General features: G+C 35.0%; 2 protein-coding genes across 2 annotated transcripts; one reads left to right on the top strand and one right to left on the bottom strand.

The window, feature by feature from the left end:
* The first annotated feature begins 1,014 nt into the window (after positions 1 to 1,014).
* LOC114733033 (cysteine-rich receptor-like protein kinase 10) lies at positions 1,015 to 4,889 on the top strand. Its single transcript, XM_028920444.1, has 7 exons — positions 1,015 to 1,843; positions 2,897 to 3,037; positions 3,117 to 3,238; positions 3,329 to 3,539; positions 3,708 to 3,945; positions 4,247 to 4,391; positions 4,524 to 4,889. Exons 1-7 carry the CDS (start codon positions 1,015 to 1,017, stop codon positions 4,815 to 4,817), a joined length of 1,980 nt encoding a protein of 659 aa, XP_028776277.1. The 3' UTR covers positions 4,818 to 4,889.
* A 7,938-nt stretch (positions 4,890 to 12,827) lies between these two features.
* LOC114733032 (cysteine-rich receptor-like protein kinase 10) lies at positions 12,828 to 17,132 on the bottom strand. Its single transcript, XM_028920443.1, has 7 exons — positions 16,241 to 17,132; positions 15,180 to 15,923; positions 14,596 to 14,717; positions 14,291 to 14,501; positions 13,851 to 14,088; positions 13,501 to 13,660; positions 12,828 to 13,335 (listed from the first exon to the last, which is right to left on the bottom strand). The coding sequence occupies exons 1-7, from the start codon at positions 17,130 to 17,132 to the stop codon at positions 13,009 to 13,011; spliced, it is 2,694 nt and encodes an 897-aa protein (XP_028776276.1). The 3' UTR covers positions 12,828 to 13,008.

The following is a 17,132-nucleotide window of genomic DNA, read 5'->3' as shown; positions in this document are numbered from 1 at the left end:
CTTTGCGTTCTTCTTGGATGACACCTTGGCATGCGCCATTAATTATTGCTCATTATCTGTGATTGAAAACAACAATATTATTTAATTTCTCAAAATGAAAAAAAATGAGGACGGACTGAAATTCCAAACTGTATTATTTGATTTATTTGATCACTTGCGGGTCAAGCTGGACTGGCTTTGGAGCATTCTCAAAAGATTTTTGAGGTCAACTGCGCTCTATGCGCGCTTTAATTAATGAAGTTGGTTGGGAAATTATTGTTCTATGTTTGAAAAACTTGCCAGATCAAAATGAACACATATTAATAAGACTATTTCAATATTATGAGCGGATATTAAATAATTATTTATGGAAAATCAACAAAAACAATTATAAATAGAGTACCTCTGAGCACATCGGAGTTCATAATTCATTTGAATGTGAGCAGGGGCTTTGTAAATTACATTTTGAAAAATATTACTAATAATGATTAAGATCTGAAAATATTCAGGGTTTAAATAAGTTAAATGCTATATAGTTGAATATAAAGTTTAACTATATAATTATCAGTTTTACACGATTGTCGTAGTCGTAGTCTCAATCTCATGTGGCGCGACTTTAGGTAGCCTTCCTTCCTACTATCTCTATTGATAGTCCTTCATAGCACGGTCTCCGCATGATAAGCCTTGGCTAAATTTTATGAGAGAAATTTAATTGATCCAAGCAAGTTTAAATTTATCATTATCTTTTTTCCCGAAATAGTGGTTTTAACAATTAAGAGATAATTTTTATTTTAAATCTTATACACATTAAAATTTTAAACTGTTAAGAATATAAAATAAATGATCTTAATATGTGGCCTATTTAATTTTAATGGGAACGGTAGAGATTTCATGTCCATCACTTGGATTAGGATCACCTAAATTGAATTCCCCCCTTCACTTGTCATTGAAATTCACTCAGTCATAAATCAAACTCTTCAAAACTATAAAGCATTCGCCTCGTCTAAAATAATACCACCAACACACCTTAACAATATGCCTTTCAACATCATAATTTTGTTACTCTGCTTCATCGGCTTCCTCCATTCTTCTTCTGCTCAAGTCATAGGTCGTAATTCTCTTCACCCTCAATGCTCCACCCACCACAATTTCACCGCCAATAGCACCTTCGACTTTAACCTCAACACCCTCTTTTCTTCCTTAACTTCCAACGAAACCGCCCACCTCGACTTCTACAACACCACCGTTGACGGCGGTGGCGAGACCATATACGGCCTCTTCATGTGCCGGGGCGACGTCAACCAAGACGCATGCCACCAGTGCGTCGTTGAGTCAACTGCAGAGTTAGCTTACTATTGCAGATTTTCGAAGGCGGCTGTAAACTGGCTTGACCCGTGCTTGGTTCGCTATTCTCAGCACAACTTCTTCTCCACCGTCGATAGAAAGCCTAAACTCAAAATGTTGAACACTAACAATGTCTCGAACCAGGCAGGATTCATGAACGTATTGATGACTGTTATGAACCTGACGGCAGATGAAGCGGCGAAGCCTGCTTTGATGAAAAAGAAGTCGGCGACGAAAGCGGTGGTGGTAGATATTCAAACTCTGTATGTGATGGTTCAGTGCACGCCGGACCTTTCGCCGGGAGATTGCAGAACGTGTCTGAGTGGTGTGATCGGGAACCTTCCATGGTGTTGTGAGGGCAAGATCGGAGGAAGAGTGGCATATCCAAGTTGCTTCGCTCGCTATGAGCTGTATATGTTCTTTAATTCTTCTACGCCTCTCCGGCCAGTAAGGCTGCCCCCTCCGCCTCCGCCTCCTCCTCCTCCTCCGGCTCCATTAACTCCTCCAACTCCTTCAGATGGTAAGCTTAATTATGTGCTTTTCTGATTTCTGTTTTCTATGTAAATTAGAGTAAATCTATTGATGAAAATATTATGGATGCTGATTTTGGCATATACTCCCATTTAACTGTAAATTTCTGGTTTTGTGAGAACTAGCTAGCCAGGTTAATTAAAGTCTCATGCTCATGACCATTTCATAGTTTAGTTTCTCATCGATTTTTTTTTGTATATGAAAGATATGTATATATAGATTGAGGACATATGTGGTCAAACACGTAAAAGAAATAATTTCAATTTTTGAAGGAAGTACGAGTTAGAAATTAAATAGTATATTATTATTTTATTCATACAATAATAAAGACCCGAAACTTATTCGAGAAGTTTAAATATTTTTTAATAATATTTTATTCTTTCAACTACCAATATAAGAGCATAATAAATTACCACCCCAACCAAAAAAAGAAAACAAAAAACAAAAATCAGAGCACAACACATATTCTGGAAAATATGTATTTGAGATTTTAAAATATCAAGGGAGAAAGATGAAACTTTATAGGTGGGGCATATATATGAAGCTTTTTATATCTGAAAATGATAATGTTCTCTTCTATTAAATTAACTAAATGATAATGTTCTCTTCTATTAAATTAACTAACTTGTATTTTTTGACCTCATAGCAAGGATGCATCGAGATCTTTAAGGAAGTCCTTTAAATCAATTTGGAATCATGTGTAAGAGAATCTGAAAAGTCGCTCCCTTCAAGTCAATTTGGAGTCATGTGTGAAGAGAATCTAACATGCTTCCCTGAATTATTTTGAAAATCGCTTTCATATTAGATTTTCTTGACAATCTCAAAAGTTGACTTGCTTGGAGGTTGATATATAGTCTCTTATGGCTTTTAGCTCAAGATTCAATGTGCTGATTAATACTCCCTCCAGTCCTAAATATAAAACCCATTTTATAAGGCAAATTATACTATAAAATGAGTCTTATATTTATGACAAAAAAAGTAATTTAGGGAGAAAGTGATAATGAGTGACATTAAGACGTGGAAGTATCTGATGTTCATACAGTAAGAAGGAAAAGGAGATTAAGGACTATTGTGATAGCTGTGGCTTCTCCTGTTGGTGCTGTGATACTTCTATGTTTCTCCTTCTATTTGTCGAAGAATCAAATAAAGAAGATACGTATGGCTTTTCTCATGCAAAAATACTGTAAGTAATTTTCATTCTATCTCTTCACAGGAGTGGTGATACCTCTAGTATACTTTAATATTTAGGTTTATTTGTCTAGTTGGAAGCGAAAGCAACACTTTAGAGCCTCTGCAATTCAGTTTGGCTACGATTGAAGCCGCGACAAATAAGTTTTCACAGGAAAATTGTTTAGGTCAGGGTGGATTTGGACAAGTTTACAAGGTGAGAAAGCAGGCAGTGCCAATGGAAATATTGTAATATATAATTCAATATATGTACCGTTTTTACTAATTAATTTAACCATGATTTCAGGGCATTCTTTCAAATGGTCAAGAAATAGCTGTAAAAAGACTTTCAAAAAGTTCTGGCCAGGGAGTAGAAGAATTTAAGAACGAGGTTTTATTAATAGCCAGACTCCAGCATAGAAATTTGGTGGCCTTGCTAGGATTTTGCATAGAAGAGCAAGAGAAAATTCTCATTTATGAATATGTTCCCAACAAAAGTCTTGATTATTTTCTATTTGGTTAGACACTTCTAAACTCATTTTAATTCTTGATTGAAATTGATATACATGCGTGTTAATAATTATTTAACTTTCTCTATCTTATGAATATGCTCAAGTCAATTACTTATTTTCAACTATCTTTATTTAATTTGTTAGTTTAGTCATTAATGATAACTTTATGTATAGGTTCTCAAAAAATCAAAGTACTAAATTGGGAGGAGCGATGTAAAATTATAGGAGGAGTTGCTCGAGGAATTCTTTACCTTCATGATTATGCTCGAGTTAAGATTATACATCGTGATCTCAAGCCAAGCAATATTTTGTTAGATAATGAAATGAACCCAAAAATTTCAGATTTTGGCATGGCCAGGATGGTTGGAATCCATGAAATTGAGGAAAGTACAAGTAACATTGTTGGAACCTAGTAAGTTCTAAATCTCTCCTTCAAACTTTTTACAGCTATCATGATATGGTTGCATAAAGGAAAGTTGGCCTAAGTTGACATAAAAGTTCTACTACTACATATATTACAACTATAGCACTTATTTTTTCAAATCAGTATTATTTAGGAAACATTACATGCCCATCGCTCCCAAAAAAAAAAGCACTACAGCTTCCTTTTTTAAAACAAAAAATTAACAACAAGTGTAGCGCTTGAAATGTCCACGTATGTTGCTTACTATCTACTGGAAAAAAGTCTATGATTGATATTTTGTTTTTTTTAGTGGTTATATGTCTCCGGAATATGCAATGTTTGGACAATATTCTGAAAAATCAGATGTTTTTAGCTTTGGAGTAATAGTATTAGAAATGATCAGTGGAAGGAAGATCACAAGCTCTCAAGATCAATCTCATGGCCTCCTAAACTATGTAAGTTAATTAATTATGATAATGTGTTTATCTCACTAGTATTTCATGGGTAATTGTCTTAAATTTGAGAGATTAATATAAGATAATTAAAAGGCAGTGATTAAAATAGCTAAGCTTACTAAATTGGTGCAGGCTTGGAATCAATGGAACGAAGAAAAGATATTAGATGTATTGGATTCAAGTCTAAATGAACCTGAATTGTTGAATGAAGTGGACAAGTGCATCCAAATTGGGTTGCTATGTGTTCAAGAAAATCCGGAAGCAAGGCCTTCTATGGCTACAGTTGTTTCATATCTTAGCAATGATTCAATTCAATTGCCATTTCCACAAGAACCTGCATTCTTTCTGGAGGGCCAAATGGAGCTTAATACCGACAGTAAAGAATCAATTAATGAAATGTCTATAAGTGAATTCTATCCTCGGTAGTACAAGGCTTTTATTGCATCTTGTGCTTGGCCACCGATGCTCAATTGGGTACCCTGTCAATTAGAGAAGAAGTATTTTTATGTTAATGCACCAAAATGAGGAGAGTCAACATATATAGTAATCATGATATTAGTATTATGCAATACTATATTTTCCATTACTGTTATATTAATTTTTGAAGGAAGTTCAAGTTAGAAATCGAATAATATATTATTTTTTCCATAAAATAAAGCATGGAGTTCAAATGTATTTTAATAATATTTTATTTCAATTAAGCTAAATTCATTAAATTATTCTTTTTAGATATTTTAACATTTAAATCACTGAATACATTAAATATCCACATGGAACGGTAAAGTCATTCCATGCAAGTCAATTTGGAATCGGACATGCTACCCTAAAATAGTGAAATCACACTGGCAAGCGCGAAACGCAGAAACGACCCTACGGTCGCTTTTGCGCCCTGCTGTTCCACCGACGTAAGTTTTTGGGAAGGGGGAAACATGCATCCACTTCAAAGTTAAGATGATTCATATTAGATTCTGTTCGCACATGACCCAAAATATTGACTTGCTTGGAGGTTAGATAAATTAAAGTCTCTAATGGCTTTTAGCTTAAGCTTCAATGCCCTTATCAGTATTGTAGAGAGATAGCAATGATGAGTGACACTGGGACGTGGAAGTGCCAAATATACAGTAAAAAGTAAAAGCCGATTAAAGACCATTGTGATAGCTGTGGTTTCTCCTGTTGGTGCCGTGATACTTTCATATTTCACCGACTATTTATCGACGGATCAAATAAAGAAGACACGTATGGCTTTTCTCATGCAAAAATACTGTATGTAATTAATTTTCGTTCTATCTCTTTACTGTTCATCATAGTGTCTGTCTTGCTAGTTGGAGGAGTGGCGACACTTCTTCGAGTACATACTTTAATATTTTGGGTCTGTTTGTCTGGTTGGAAGCGAAAGCAACACATTAGAGCCTCTGCAATTCAGTTTGGCTACGGTTGAAGCAGCAACAAATAAGGTTTCAAAGGAAGCGAGTTTAGGTCAGGGTGGATTTGGACAAGTTTACAAGGTGAGAAATGCCGTCAATGTAAATGTTATAATATACATATAGTATTGGTTACATTGTTTTTCCTATTTAATTTAACCATGACTTCAGGGAATTCTTTCAAATGTTTAAGAGACAGCTGTAAAAAGACATTCAAAAAGTTCTGGCCGAGGACCAGAAGAATTTAAGAATGAAGTTTTGTCAATAGCTAGCTAGACTTCAGCATAGAAATTTGGTGGCCTTGCTAGGATTTTGCATTATCATTTATGAACATGTTCCCGACAAAAGTCTTGACTGCTTTCTATTTGGTTAGACTCTTCTAAACTCATTTTAACTCTTCGTCGAAATTTATACACATGCGTTTTATTAATCATTTGACATTCGCTGTCTCATATATGCTAAAGTTAACTACTTGTTTTCAATTATCTTTATTTAATTTGTCAGTCTGGTCATTAACGATAGCTTTATATATGTACAGGCTCTCAGGAAAGCAAAGTGTTAAACGGGGAGGAACGTTACAAAATTATCAGAGGAGTTGCTAGAGGAATTCTTTACCCTCATGATTATTCTCGAGTTAAAATTATACATGGTGATATGGAACCTAACAATATTTTATTAGATGATGGAATGAATTCAAAATTTTCAGATTTTGCCATGACTAGGATGGTTGGAATCAACGAAATTGAAGGAAGTACAAATAAAATTGTTGGAACATAGTAATTTATAAGATTTTCCCTTCAAACTATCTATATCTATCATGATATATGGTTAAATGAAAAAAAGTTTTTGCCTCAGCTGACATATAAAACTTCGCCTTCCATTTTTTTTTCATTTGAAATGTCCAAGCGTGTTGCTTGTTATCTATTGGAAAGAAGATATAATTGATATTTTTATTTTTTTCAGTGGTTTTATGTTTTTAGAGTATGCAATGTTTGGACAACACTCAGAAAAATTAGATGTTTTTAGTTTTGGAGTAATAGTATTAGAAATTTTTAGTGGAACGAAGATCACAAGTTCTCCCAGTCAATCTCATGGTCTCCTAAACAATGTAAGTTAATTTTATTACGCTGTAATAATATTACCTATGTAATTGTCTTAAATATGAGAGAGATTATCTGAACAATATTGTGTGAAATAATAAAAGGGTGATGATTAAAATAGCTAAGTTTACTAAATTGTTGCGGGCTTGAAATCAATGGAAGGAAGAAAAGATATTAGAGATTTTGGATTCAAATCTAAATGAATGTGAATTGTTGAACGAAGTGAACAAGTGCATCCAAATTGGGTTGTTATGCGTTCAAGAAAATCCAGAAGCAAGGCCTTCTACGGCTACAGTTGTTTCATGTCTTGGCAATGATTCAGGGGATGTTTGGAAACACACATATTTATTTCGTAGACTGTAAAATCACTTTGAAAACCATAGTTGGGTTGTTACCCAAACACCCCGTCAACTCAATTGCCATTTCCACAAGAACCTTCTCTCTCTCTCTAGAGGGCCACAAGGAGCATGGTACCGAAAGTCCAAGGATCTATTAATCAAATAATTTGTCGGTCCTTGATATAAGACCCATTTAACTAATTTGATTAAATTAAAGAAGTTAGATAAGTTAGTTAATTATAAGAAAAATGACATTTTTTCTAAAATATCATAATCATCACTACTACAGAATTATCAATACTTGACCCTAAATACTTGACGGTTATAATAAAAACTGTCAAATAAAGTGAGACGGAATTTACCAGAAGAAAAATTGACAGTTTTAAAAAGAACCGTAAATTTTTCTTTGAAAATACTTGATGGTTTTAAAAAGAACAGTCAAGTATTCATCAAATATTTGACGATTTTTTTTTAAAGCCGTCAAGTTTACTAAATTTAAAATATTTATTTGACAGTTAAATTAAATAACCGTCAAATTTACTCATTGAGATTTTAGGTCATCCTCATTAAAGCTTGTTCTCACCCTTCTTCTCACGCCGAAGCTCTCTACTTCGCCCTCTCATCCATCTTCCCTTCCCATTTCCTTCAAGAGTCTAACACCGCTTCATGGAGGAGAGGAGCTAAAATCAAACTCCTCACTCTCGATCCCTCTACTGATGCTAAAGCCCTCTCTCGTCCTTATCCTTCTTTTCATCCTTTCCTTCAAGAACCTAAAAACACGATGAGAAGAGGTCGAAATCGAACCTACGTTGGCCGTTGCTCTCGCTGTGGATTATACAGGGGATTGGTTGATTTCGTTCTCATATATTATGTTTTTCAAAGAATTTGAGAAAGGAAAGTTTTGTGCTAGGTCACATAACGTTTCTTCCGCTACTCGCTTGGTTTCTTACTCTCTCCATCTTGTGTTGCAGTACCTCAGATCTGATGAACAGATTTTTATCGCGTTATATCACCGATATAGGATACCAGGACTAATGTGTCCCTCGTATTATGAGAATGACGCCCTGAAGACTTGACTACTTCTCGCTCCTGGATGTTTCTCCTTTTCACTTTTCTGCATTTTCCTCAGAAATTTTCACCTGGTATGCTAGATTTCGGTCCTCAATTAGTTGCTGCTGCTCTTTGTTCTTTATCATTGCTATCCCTGTTTCAATTATCTGTGCTTTTCGGCTTCTTGTTTTTGTTACTTTTTATTTCCCAATAATACATGATAATTCTGCCTCGATTCTTCATAGTTTTGTTGTTTGTGAGCTCTTTACTGACTGTCGGTTGTTTCTTAGTAGCGTTCTTTTGTTATAGGCGTTCGACCTGAGTGTTGATGTCCTTTCTTTGATTTGCTCGACTTTGGATTCAATTGTCCTTTCTTTTCGAGAAAAATATGATATATAAATAGATATATGTCTTCCGGCTAGTGATCGAGGGGCAGTTAGATGCTAGCATTTCTTGCTAAAATAGTTCATTTTCATATTTAGTTTTAACAAAATTTAGCTATGGGTTTACTTTCTGAAGATTTGGAATGGTTTTGGTTTCCTTCTATCTTTTCGGCATGTAAATTGGAACAATTAACAGCAAATGCGAGATTTGAGGAAATAAGCACACATAGGAAGTCCCATTACAAAACAATAATTTTCCTTATCAAAATCTTCACTTTGTAGGGATTTAGCAGAGTTGAAGAATATTGGAAAAAAGAGGATAAAGTGGAAATAAATGGCAAATAATTGATTGAAGAAGAAGAGCAATAGTGAACTATTTCTATGTAAAAGTTTTCTGAGATGATGCTCGGAAATCTAACTTATGCTAAGGAAGCCTGTGGCGTGTTTCCTTCTTCTGTATGGAATTTTATTATTATTGATGTCCTTGATATTAGATTTATTATTCGTACTAGAGTTCTCTCTCTTGAAAACATTTTCTTTCAACCTATTGAACAATTAATGTGGTTCCTGTTTAGATTTTTGCCTTTTATTAAAGTTGCTTTATAGGCTATCCAAACGGAGCATATAACCTTCTTGCTTTGCCGAATGTTGACAAACAAAGTGTTTGATAATCTTCTCTTAACTTTTGACAAGCTTCTTTCATGTCTTTCAACCCAAATCTGATATTCATATCATGCAAATCTCTTGCATTGATGAGGGGGAAAAACACTTCAGGAGCCCTGTCGCACATAGTGCTGCTTCATTCTTAACTTCTTTCTTTGTAGACACCTTTTATTGAAGTATATCTTCCTAACCAAACTTATCCATAATCATAACTCTGGCTAGGAAATTTTTTTTTTTTTTTCATGTTTTGGACCATATTTTGCACTTGAATAACTTGACGGCGGAAAATTCTGTTTTGCTAATGTTTATTATTGCAGTTTTACTAGTTTACATCAGAGGCTATATCCAATGTGAATTTATCAGGGGAACTTGAGTCTTATACCATACTGCTATCAAGTTCATTAATATGGTATTGTTCTTTCTTGAATTGCTTACAGGGGGACTTGAGTCTTATACTGCTATCTTCGTCTCTCATTTATTGGAGATGATGGCAATGTAGAAAGGATGTTCACCTTAACCAAGAAACCTAAATTGTCAGGAATTGAATTAATTGGAAAGGTAATTTGGGTTGCATTTTTTCAGTCATTCATTAAATTTTTCTTCTTGGCTCTCTTCATCTTTTTTTTTTCTAGGTTGTATCCTTTTTTTATTATAAGAGATTTGGACAAATATTAAGAGTTTTGCATAGTTTAGAAAAAGACCAATTTAAATCTAGCACAACAGAACTTATTTTTCAAGTATTATACTTTTCTCATACATCCAATTTACCTTTTTCAGGCAGCTTGAGGCAACAGAAGGCTATGGGTGCATAAGCAAAGAGTAGAGTTTGTACTATGGTGTTTGATCAAGAACCAATTTTTAGGAATTTTTTATTAATAGAATTTTATTTTAGAATTCAAAAGATTTATAAGAGAATGTTCTTTTGTATAGGAGTGCTCAGTGATTGATTATTTTCAAATTTTATGATGTTTACATCTAATGTATTAGATTTTAAATTCTATAAATATATTTGTTTATTTAATATTATTCTCTTATTATTATTGAATAATTATATTGTACATCATAATAAATATTAATAGTAAAAAAATGAAAAGAAATAAATAATTAAAAATAATTATATAAAATTAAATAAAAATATTTTTTTATACTTTACCTTATTTGACGGTTCTTCATGAAGAACCGTCAAATAAGGTGACTTTATTTGACAGTTGTTGGTAAGAAACTGTCAAATAAGATTATATTATTTGACAGTTATTAACAAAAAAACCGTCAAATATTCAAAGAATATTTGACAGTTATTCACAAAGAACCGTCAAATATTTCTAAGAATATTTGACAATTCATAACCGTCAAATATTAATTTTGAAAATATTTGACGCCTTCTTATTTGACGGTTCTAAACAGTCAAATATGAACAAAAATAACTGTCAAATATTCTTAATTTTGTAGTAGTGCATCTTTTTTAATACCACTCTCCCTCTTCTACTTGATTATAGTTGAGGGAGTATCCATAGGGGTCATTTAGAAAAATTGACAAATATAAGAAATTGATCTTATATTTAAAATCAAACCAACTCAAGACTTGAGTCTTATATTAAGAACCAGAGGAGTATCTATAAGTGAATTCTATCTGTAGTTGATAACTCATTATTTTAAATATCTTAAACGAATATTTTGAGTGATTTTTGAGAAGTTATCAATAGGATTTTGGATGATTTAAAAGAGATTTGAAAAGAAATTAATTGTGAGCATTATTTGGGAGATTTTATTATAAATATCTTAGTTTGAAATAAATAAAAATGAATAATTTTAGGTTTAAGATTTAGTTGATTTTATCTTATCGTATTTCAATTTCTTGTAAGTTATTCCCTTTTTTATTTTATTTTTCAGCTTTTTCTCTTTTATTTGTTTTATTTTATTTTCTCTCTTCCATCAGCTTTCACGTGCTGCACAAGAGGTTCATGAAGAAGACATCAACGCACCGTTTGAAGAAATAAAGATTGGAATTTGAGGAGGGACGACAGCGTTTGTGAGAAAGGTCGGACGCAGCGTTTTGGGGCGACCATTTTTGGATACCTAACGACACCGTTCATCATCGTCTGGGAGGCGGGTTGTGTGAAGACGGCGCCGAACTGGCTTGGAGAGAAAACTGGAAGTGACAGGAGGCTCCCTTTCGGACTGTGGAATATCTCCTGGGATCTTCATCTTCTAATCTGCGTTTTGAGGAGGACGTTGACGCTCTGCTTCTCAAGTTTTGGGGCTCGGTCGACGGGTTCAGCAGAGGAGGTCAAAGACGAGAGGAGGTCGCCAATGCTGGTTCTGGACTAGAGGGATCCAGTAGCAGAGATCGGAGCTGAGGAGGACGATTTCGACGGAGCCGGAGAGGAGAGACTAGGCACGGTGATTTTCTGATCTGAAAACAGAGAGATGCCGTCAGTTAACAGTTGAGGAAGAAGAGCAACTGTTCATCATCTTCAAGCTGAAACACTCGAGCTATACCTGAGCAATATTTTGATTCCCTGTTTCTCTGTTTCGGTTCCTGCTTCCTTTACTTTTGATTTTCACTATGGGTTTCGCATTTGAGATTGTTGCTTTAGAGTTGGGACTGATTATATTCACGTTTAGCTAATTTTCTTTTCAACATAGAGGAACTATGAACTTGCTAATGGATTAAATTTTGTTTTTAATGGATTGAGAATGCTTAATGTTAAATTTTGGTTACTTAATCTTGTTCTTTATTGTTGATTTGATGATTAGCCACCATTAATTGTAAATTTGAGAATTAAAATTATCTTTAACAAAAGGGATTTCAAAATATGGGATTAGATGAGAATCTAATTTGTGATTAGAAAAGAAATATACCTAATTGCCCTATATAACTGTTGATAAGTGAGACTGAATTGTTTAGCCTCTTAAATAATTGTGAGAGATTACAAAATTAATTTAAAAGAAAGTTATAAGTGGAGCCCTTATAACTAATTAAACTCTAGATCAATAAAATTAACATTAAAACTAATCAATTCAGTGAAATGAGGTTTAAGAAGCCAATAAGGGATTAGTGACTTTAGGTTGGTTTTTTTAATGTTTGCTCTAGTAATTTGAGAAAGCACTGTTTTATTTATTTTAATTTCTTTTCACTCAATTTCATGAAACTTTGATTTATCAATTTAAACGAAAAGAGGATTTTTATTGTCTAATCACTGTTACCTAAGTTTTTGTATGATCGACCATGATTTGTTACTATATATTTTTGTGACCTGTACACTTGTAGTACATCTTAATATTTGGTAGCATCAGTGGTACGAGGCTTTTATTTCATCTTGCCCTTGCCCACCAAGACTCAATTTGGTACCTTGTTAATTAGAGCACAAGTATTTTTACGTACTGTACCAAAACAAGGCAACATGCTCTGAAATGAAGTGTCGTTGAGGCTTTTATTATTTCTTCTTTTTCATAAACACACCAATGCTCCGTTTGGTATCTACAACAATGAAGTATTGCATAAATACAAAGATAGAGCCTCTTATAATGGATGGCAGACGAATAGGAAAGGGGCCAATAAAGACAAAAACCGAATTGTTATTGCACACATATTTTAAAAATAAGACCATGCGTATGCAATGAGAAAATAAAAACAAAAGTTGAAGCCTCCTATAATATATCTAGCGAGGAGATATTATACTCTCTGACATTTCGTTGATGGAATATTGATTGTGGTTGCCAAGTCGAGCCTCCATTTCTCTACTGGTTGCTGCTGGTTCCATTTGACTGTGGATGAAGAATGCTGGTTCTTGAGGAATTGGCAATTGCATTGAATCATTATTCAGATATTGAACAACTTTATTCATGGAAGGCCTTGCTCCCGGATTTCCCTGGACACACAACAAGCCGATATGGATGCATTTGATTATTTCACCATGTGACCCAGCTTCTGTCAGATTCGAATCCAATATAGCTGTCAATCTTTCATCCCTCCAATGCTTCCAAGCCTACCATTATGCAAATCATTCATTTAACAAAAAGGCTCTGCTACCAATTTGATTATAGAATATTATTAACATAAGCTTCAATGGTTGGTTGATGCTTATGATAATGACAATGATGATAGGTTTGAGATGATCATTTGAGAAATAGTACAAGTTTGCTATACTTACATCACTTAAGAGTCCGCCAGTATATTGAGATTCATGAGATTCACATTGAGAGTGTATATTCTTTCCACTTACAATTTCTAAAACAATGACTCCAAAACTGTAAACATCTGATTTCTCAGAAAATAGTCCAAACTTAATGTATTCTGGAGACATGTAGCCCCTACAATAGATATATAAAATCACACATGAAAATGTCAATATATTTGTTGGAATCTTAGAACCAGATAATTTGAACTATATGTTGTACCAATATTTAAATTCAACAGTAAAGTGCATACGCGATATACAAATAAACACATACACACATGCGCACAAGTAGGGAGATAGTTAGAAAGGGAGAGAGAACTCACAATGTTCCAACAATTCTATTTGTGTTTCCTCTAGTTTCATTAATACCAACCATTCTTGCCATGCCAAAGTCAGAAATTTTTGGATTCATTTCATCATCTAGCAAAATATTGCTAGGTTTGAGATCTCGATGTATTACTTTTAGACGTGAATGTTCATGGAGATAAAGAATTCCTCGAGCAATTCCTTCTATAATTTTATAACGCTCCAACCAATTTAACACTCTTGACTTCTGTGAACCTAAATGTATAATTAAATAACTTTGTGAGTATACAAATGAATGACAGATACGTCGCATACATTTATGTCTAAATTAAAAACAAATTAATGACTATACCAACAAAAATATGTTCACCTCAAAGAGTAATAAAAAAATGGATAGCACGTGCATGAATAAAAAAATTGAAAAATGGTAAGATGAGCTTGGTTAGAAAGGACAAACCAAATAAAAAGTAATCAAGGCTCTTGTTGGGAACATATTCATAAATAAGTATTTTCTCTTGATCTTTTAAGCAAAATCCTAATAATGCCACCAGGTTTCTATGTTGAAGTCTGGCAATTAGTAGAACCTCATTCTTGAATTCTAATAATCCCTGACTAGAATTTTCTGACAATCTCTTTACTGCTATTTTGCTACCGTCAGGAAGAATGCCCTGAAATCATGATGTAGTTAGATATGAGGGCTTAGGATATACATGCAACATATATATAAACACACCCATATGTTTGAACGCATAATCAAATTACCATGTAGACTTCTCCAAATCCACCTTTGCCTATTCTATTTTCAATCGAGAACTTATCTGTTGCAGCTTCAATTGTTGCCAAATTGAACTGCAATGACTCTAATGTGGCTCCTTCGCTTCCAACTATAAACATAAGTATATTTCACGGTAAGTACACTACAATAATATGATTTTTCTCACAGTTGACTGAGTTGTTTTTGTTTTTTAAAAAGAAATTAAAAAAAAAACAGCATACATACAGTTTTTCTTCAAAATCTCCTTATAACTCTTGCTCTTCTTAATCTTCCAGTAACAGAAGCCGAAACAAAAAAGCATGATTGAGACCACAGTAGTGACGGACACCGCTATTATGATTGTTCGTGAGTGGTCGTTATCTTTTCCCGCGTAAAGTAAATGAGTGTGTATTTGCATGCCATAGATAAGAAATGGAGAAGATTTGTAAGCACAAAATTGAGAGGGAATTAAGAATATCAATTTATACGTAGTGACGTATCTCCGCGACACAAATGATTAGATCCCCAGTAACATTACCTGCATTTCCTGAAACTTTGGGAGTTTGGGGATGGGCAGGTGGCTCCAAAACACCACTAGTATTTGGGGGATACGCAGGTGGAACCGAAGCATCACTCTTACTGTCATTATAAAATCGGTACGATTCAAACCTCAAGTTGCAGCTAGGATTCATGACTTGTCCTCCTTTCCTTTCGAGACAACATGACGTGATATTTTGCAGAGCAACCCCTAGACATTTTTCACAATCTTGGCTGGACAGGATCGGAGTACATTGTGCAAGAGTGTACAACGTTGTCAATTCTGAAGAGCTGAATTCTGTTTTTGTTGCAAAATTTTTCACTCCTGCATGCGGTGATGAGTTCAACGTCGCCGCCACTAAACTGTTTAGTGTATTCGCTAATAGCCGATTGAAGCCCTCTGTTTGGGTTCCAAGCGTATACCCACCAGTTACTGCATATATAGGTTGTGTGTCTAGGGTAGAGAAGAAAGAGCGATTGGAATAGCGAAGCATGCACTTATCATACCAAATGATAGCCTCCTTAGAAGAGGGACATGTGTCGTTTAGTTTCACGATTCCTTCCACGATGCATTCATTGCAGAGCTTAAGGGGCACATCACCTCGACACATGAAGAGGCCGTAGACGGTGTCGGACTTGTTTCCGATGCTAATTTTGTAGAATCCATTGTTTTTGGTGTTGTTGGACAACTTGAAGAGTTGGCGGGTGAGACTTTTGAGGTTGTTTGGGTAGGGATCTTTAGCACTCCAGGTGTCGGTGGGTGAGCAGTCCCAATCTGTAAGAGTAGGACTCCCAAGCGCTGTTTAACAAAAAGAAACAAAATGTTTATGATTATGGATAATTATTTCAACAAATTTTTTTCTTTTTCAAAATTACTTTCATCGGATAATAAGTTCTTAAAAATTCAATCATGTCTTCAGTTTAAAAAAATAGGCAAAATCAGTTAAAAATACATCAGCATGTACAGAAACATAAGATGTATAAATCTTAAATCCTGAAAAGATTAAATATGTGGACGATGCAGGGAATCTCCTCGTCGTTGTCGTCTTCTCCTCTTGGTTTTCCTCATCAAGCTGTGCAAACAAGGGGGGGAAAAAAAACGGTGACACTACGTACCTTGAGTGGAAGAAACATCAGAGGGAGGCTGGTTGCCCTTATAATAAAATCGCTCTGTGTCGAGTCTCAAATTGCAGCTCGGATTCAGAATTCTTCCCCGCATTCCACTGTGCGGGGTTGGAATAAGTTCGATCATGCCATGGAGACACTCACTACAGAGTTGTGAAGGCAGATCCGGTGTGCACTGGACAAGAGTATACACGGATCCCCAACTACTGAGGTTTGCTTCTTTGGTTGAAAATTTCTTGGTACCTGATGATGTAGCTGCCTCCACCGCTGTTTCATTCAACATCGTGTTGAATTCTTCATATGAGTTTGCATCGTCTGAGTTTCCAGGACCGTGTCCGTTTCCCACCATGCCATGCGTCCCGCCTTGGCTTTCAGATTGCATCCAGCTTCTGTTTTCAGATCCCATCCGGCTTCTGTTTTCAGATTCCATCCCGTTAACTGTAGGCTGTTGGTAGAGGGTGGAGAAGAAAGAACGATGGGAATAGCGGAGGAAGCACTGGTCGTACCAGATGATTGCCTCTTTATTGTGGGGACACTCTGAGACTATTCTGCTTGCGGCGTCCTGGACGCAGTCTCGACAGACCTGACTTGGGACGTCTCCTCGGCACATGTACTCTCCATATACAGTTTCGTTCGTGTTTGGGCTGCCAACAGTGGTGTTGAAGAATTCAGGATTCGCTTTAGAGCCAGCGCCAGTGGCCGTGGTGTACAAGGAAGCCAAAAGAGTGTTGAGGTTGAACTGGTAGGGGCTATTGGAAGTGAAGTTTTTATTAATGGTGCAGTTGTGATCATAGTAAGCCGGGATGTCTACTTCAGAAGAAGCGAGATTGAAGGAGGTGAGAAGGAGATGATAGAATAGCAGTTTCAGAAATGGCATATCCAT

The sequence above is a fragment of the Neltuma alba genome, unplaced genomic scaffold, assembly GCF_004799145.2.
Source record: "Neltuma alba isolate B1F8T4 unplaced genomic scaffold, ASM479914v2 tig00012963_pilon, whole genome shotgun sequence".
In the NCBI taxonomy this organism is placed as follows: Eukaryota; Viridiplantae; Streptophyta; class Magnoliopsida; order Fabales; family Fabaceae; genus Neltuma; species Neltuma alba.
The sequence above is the reverse complement of the archived record's forward strand: the minus strand, read 5'-3'. Positions and strand labels throughout refer to the sequence as shown.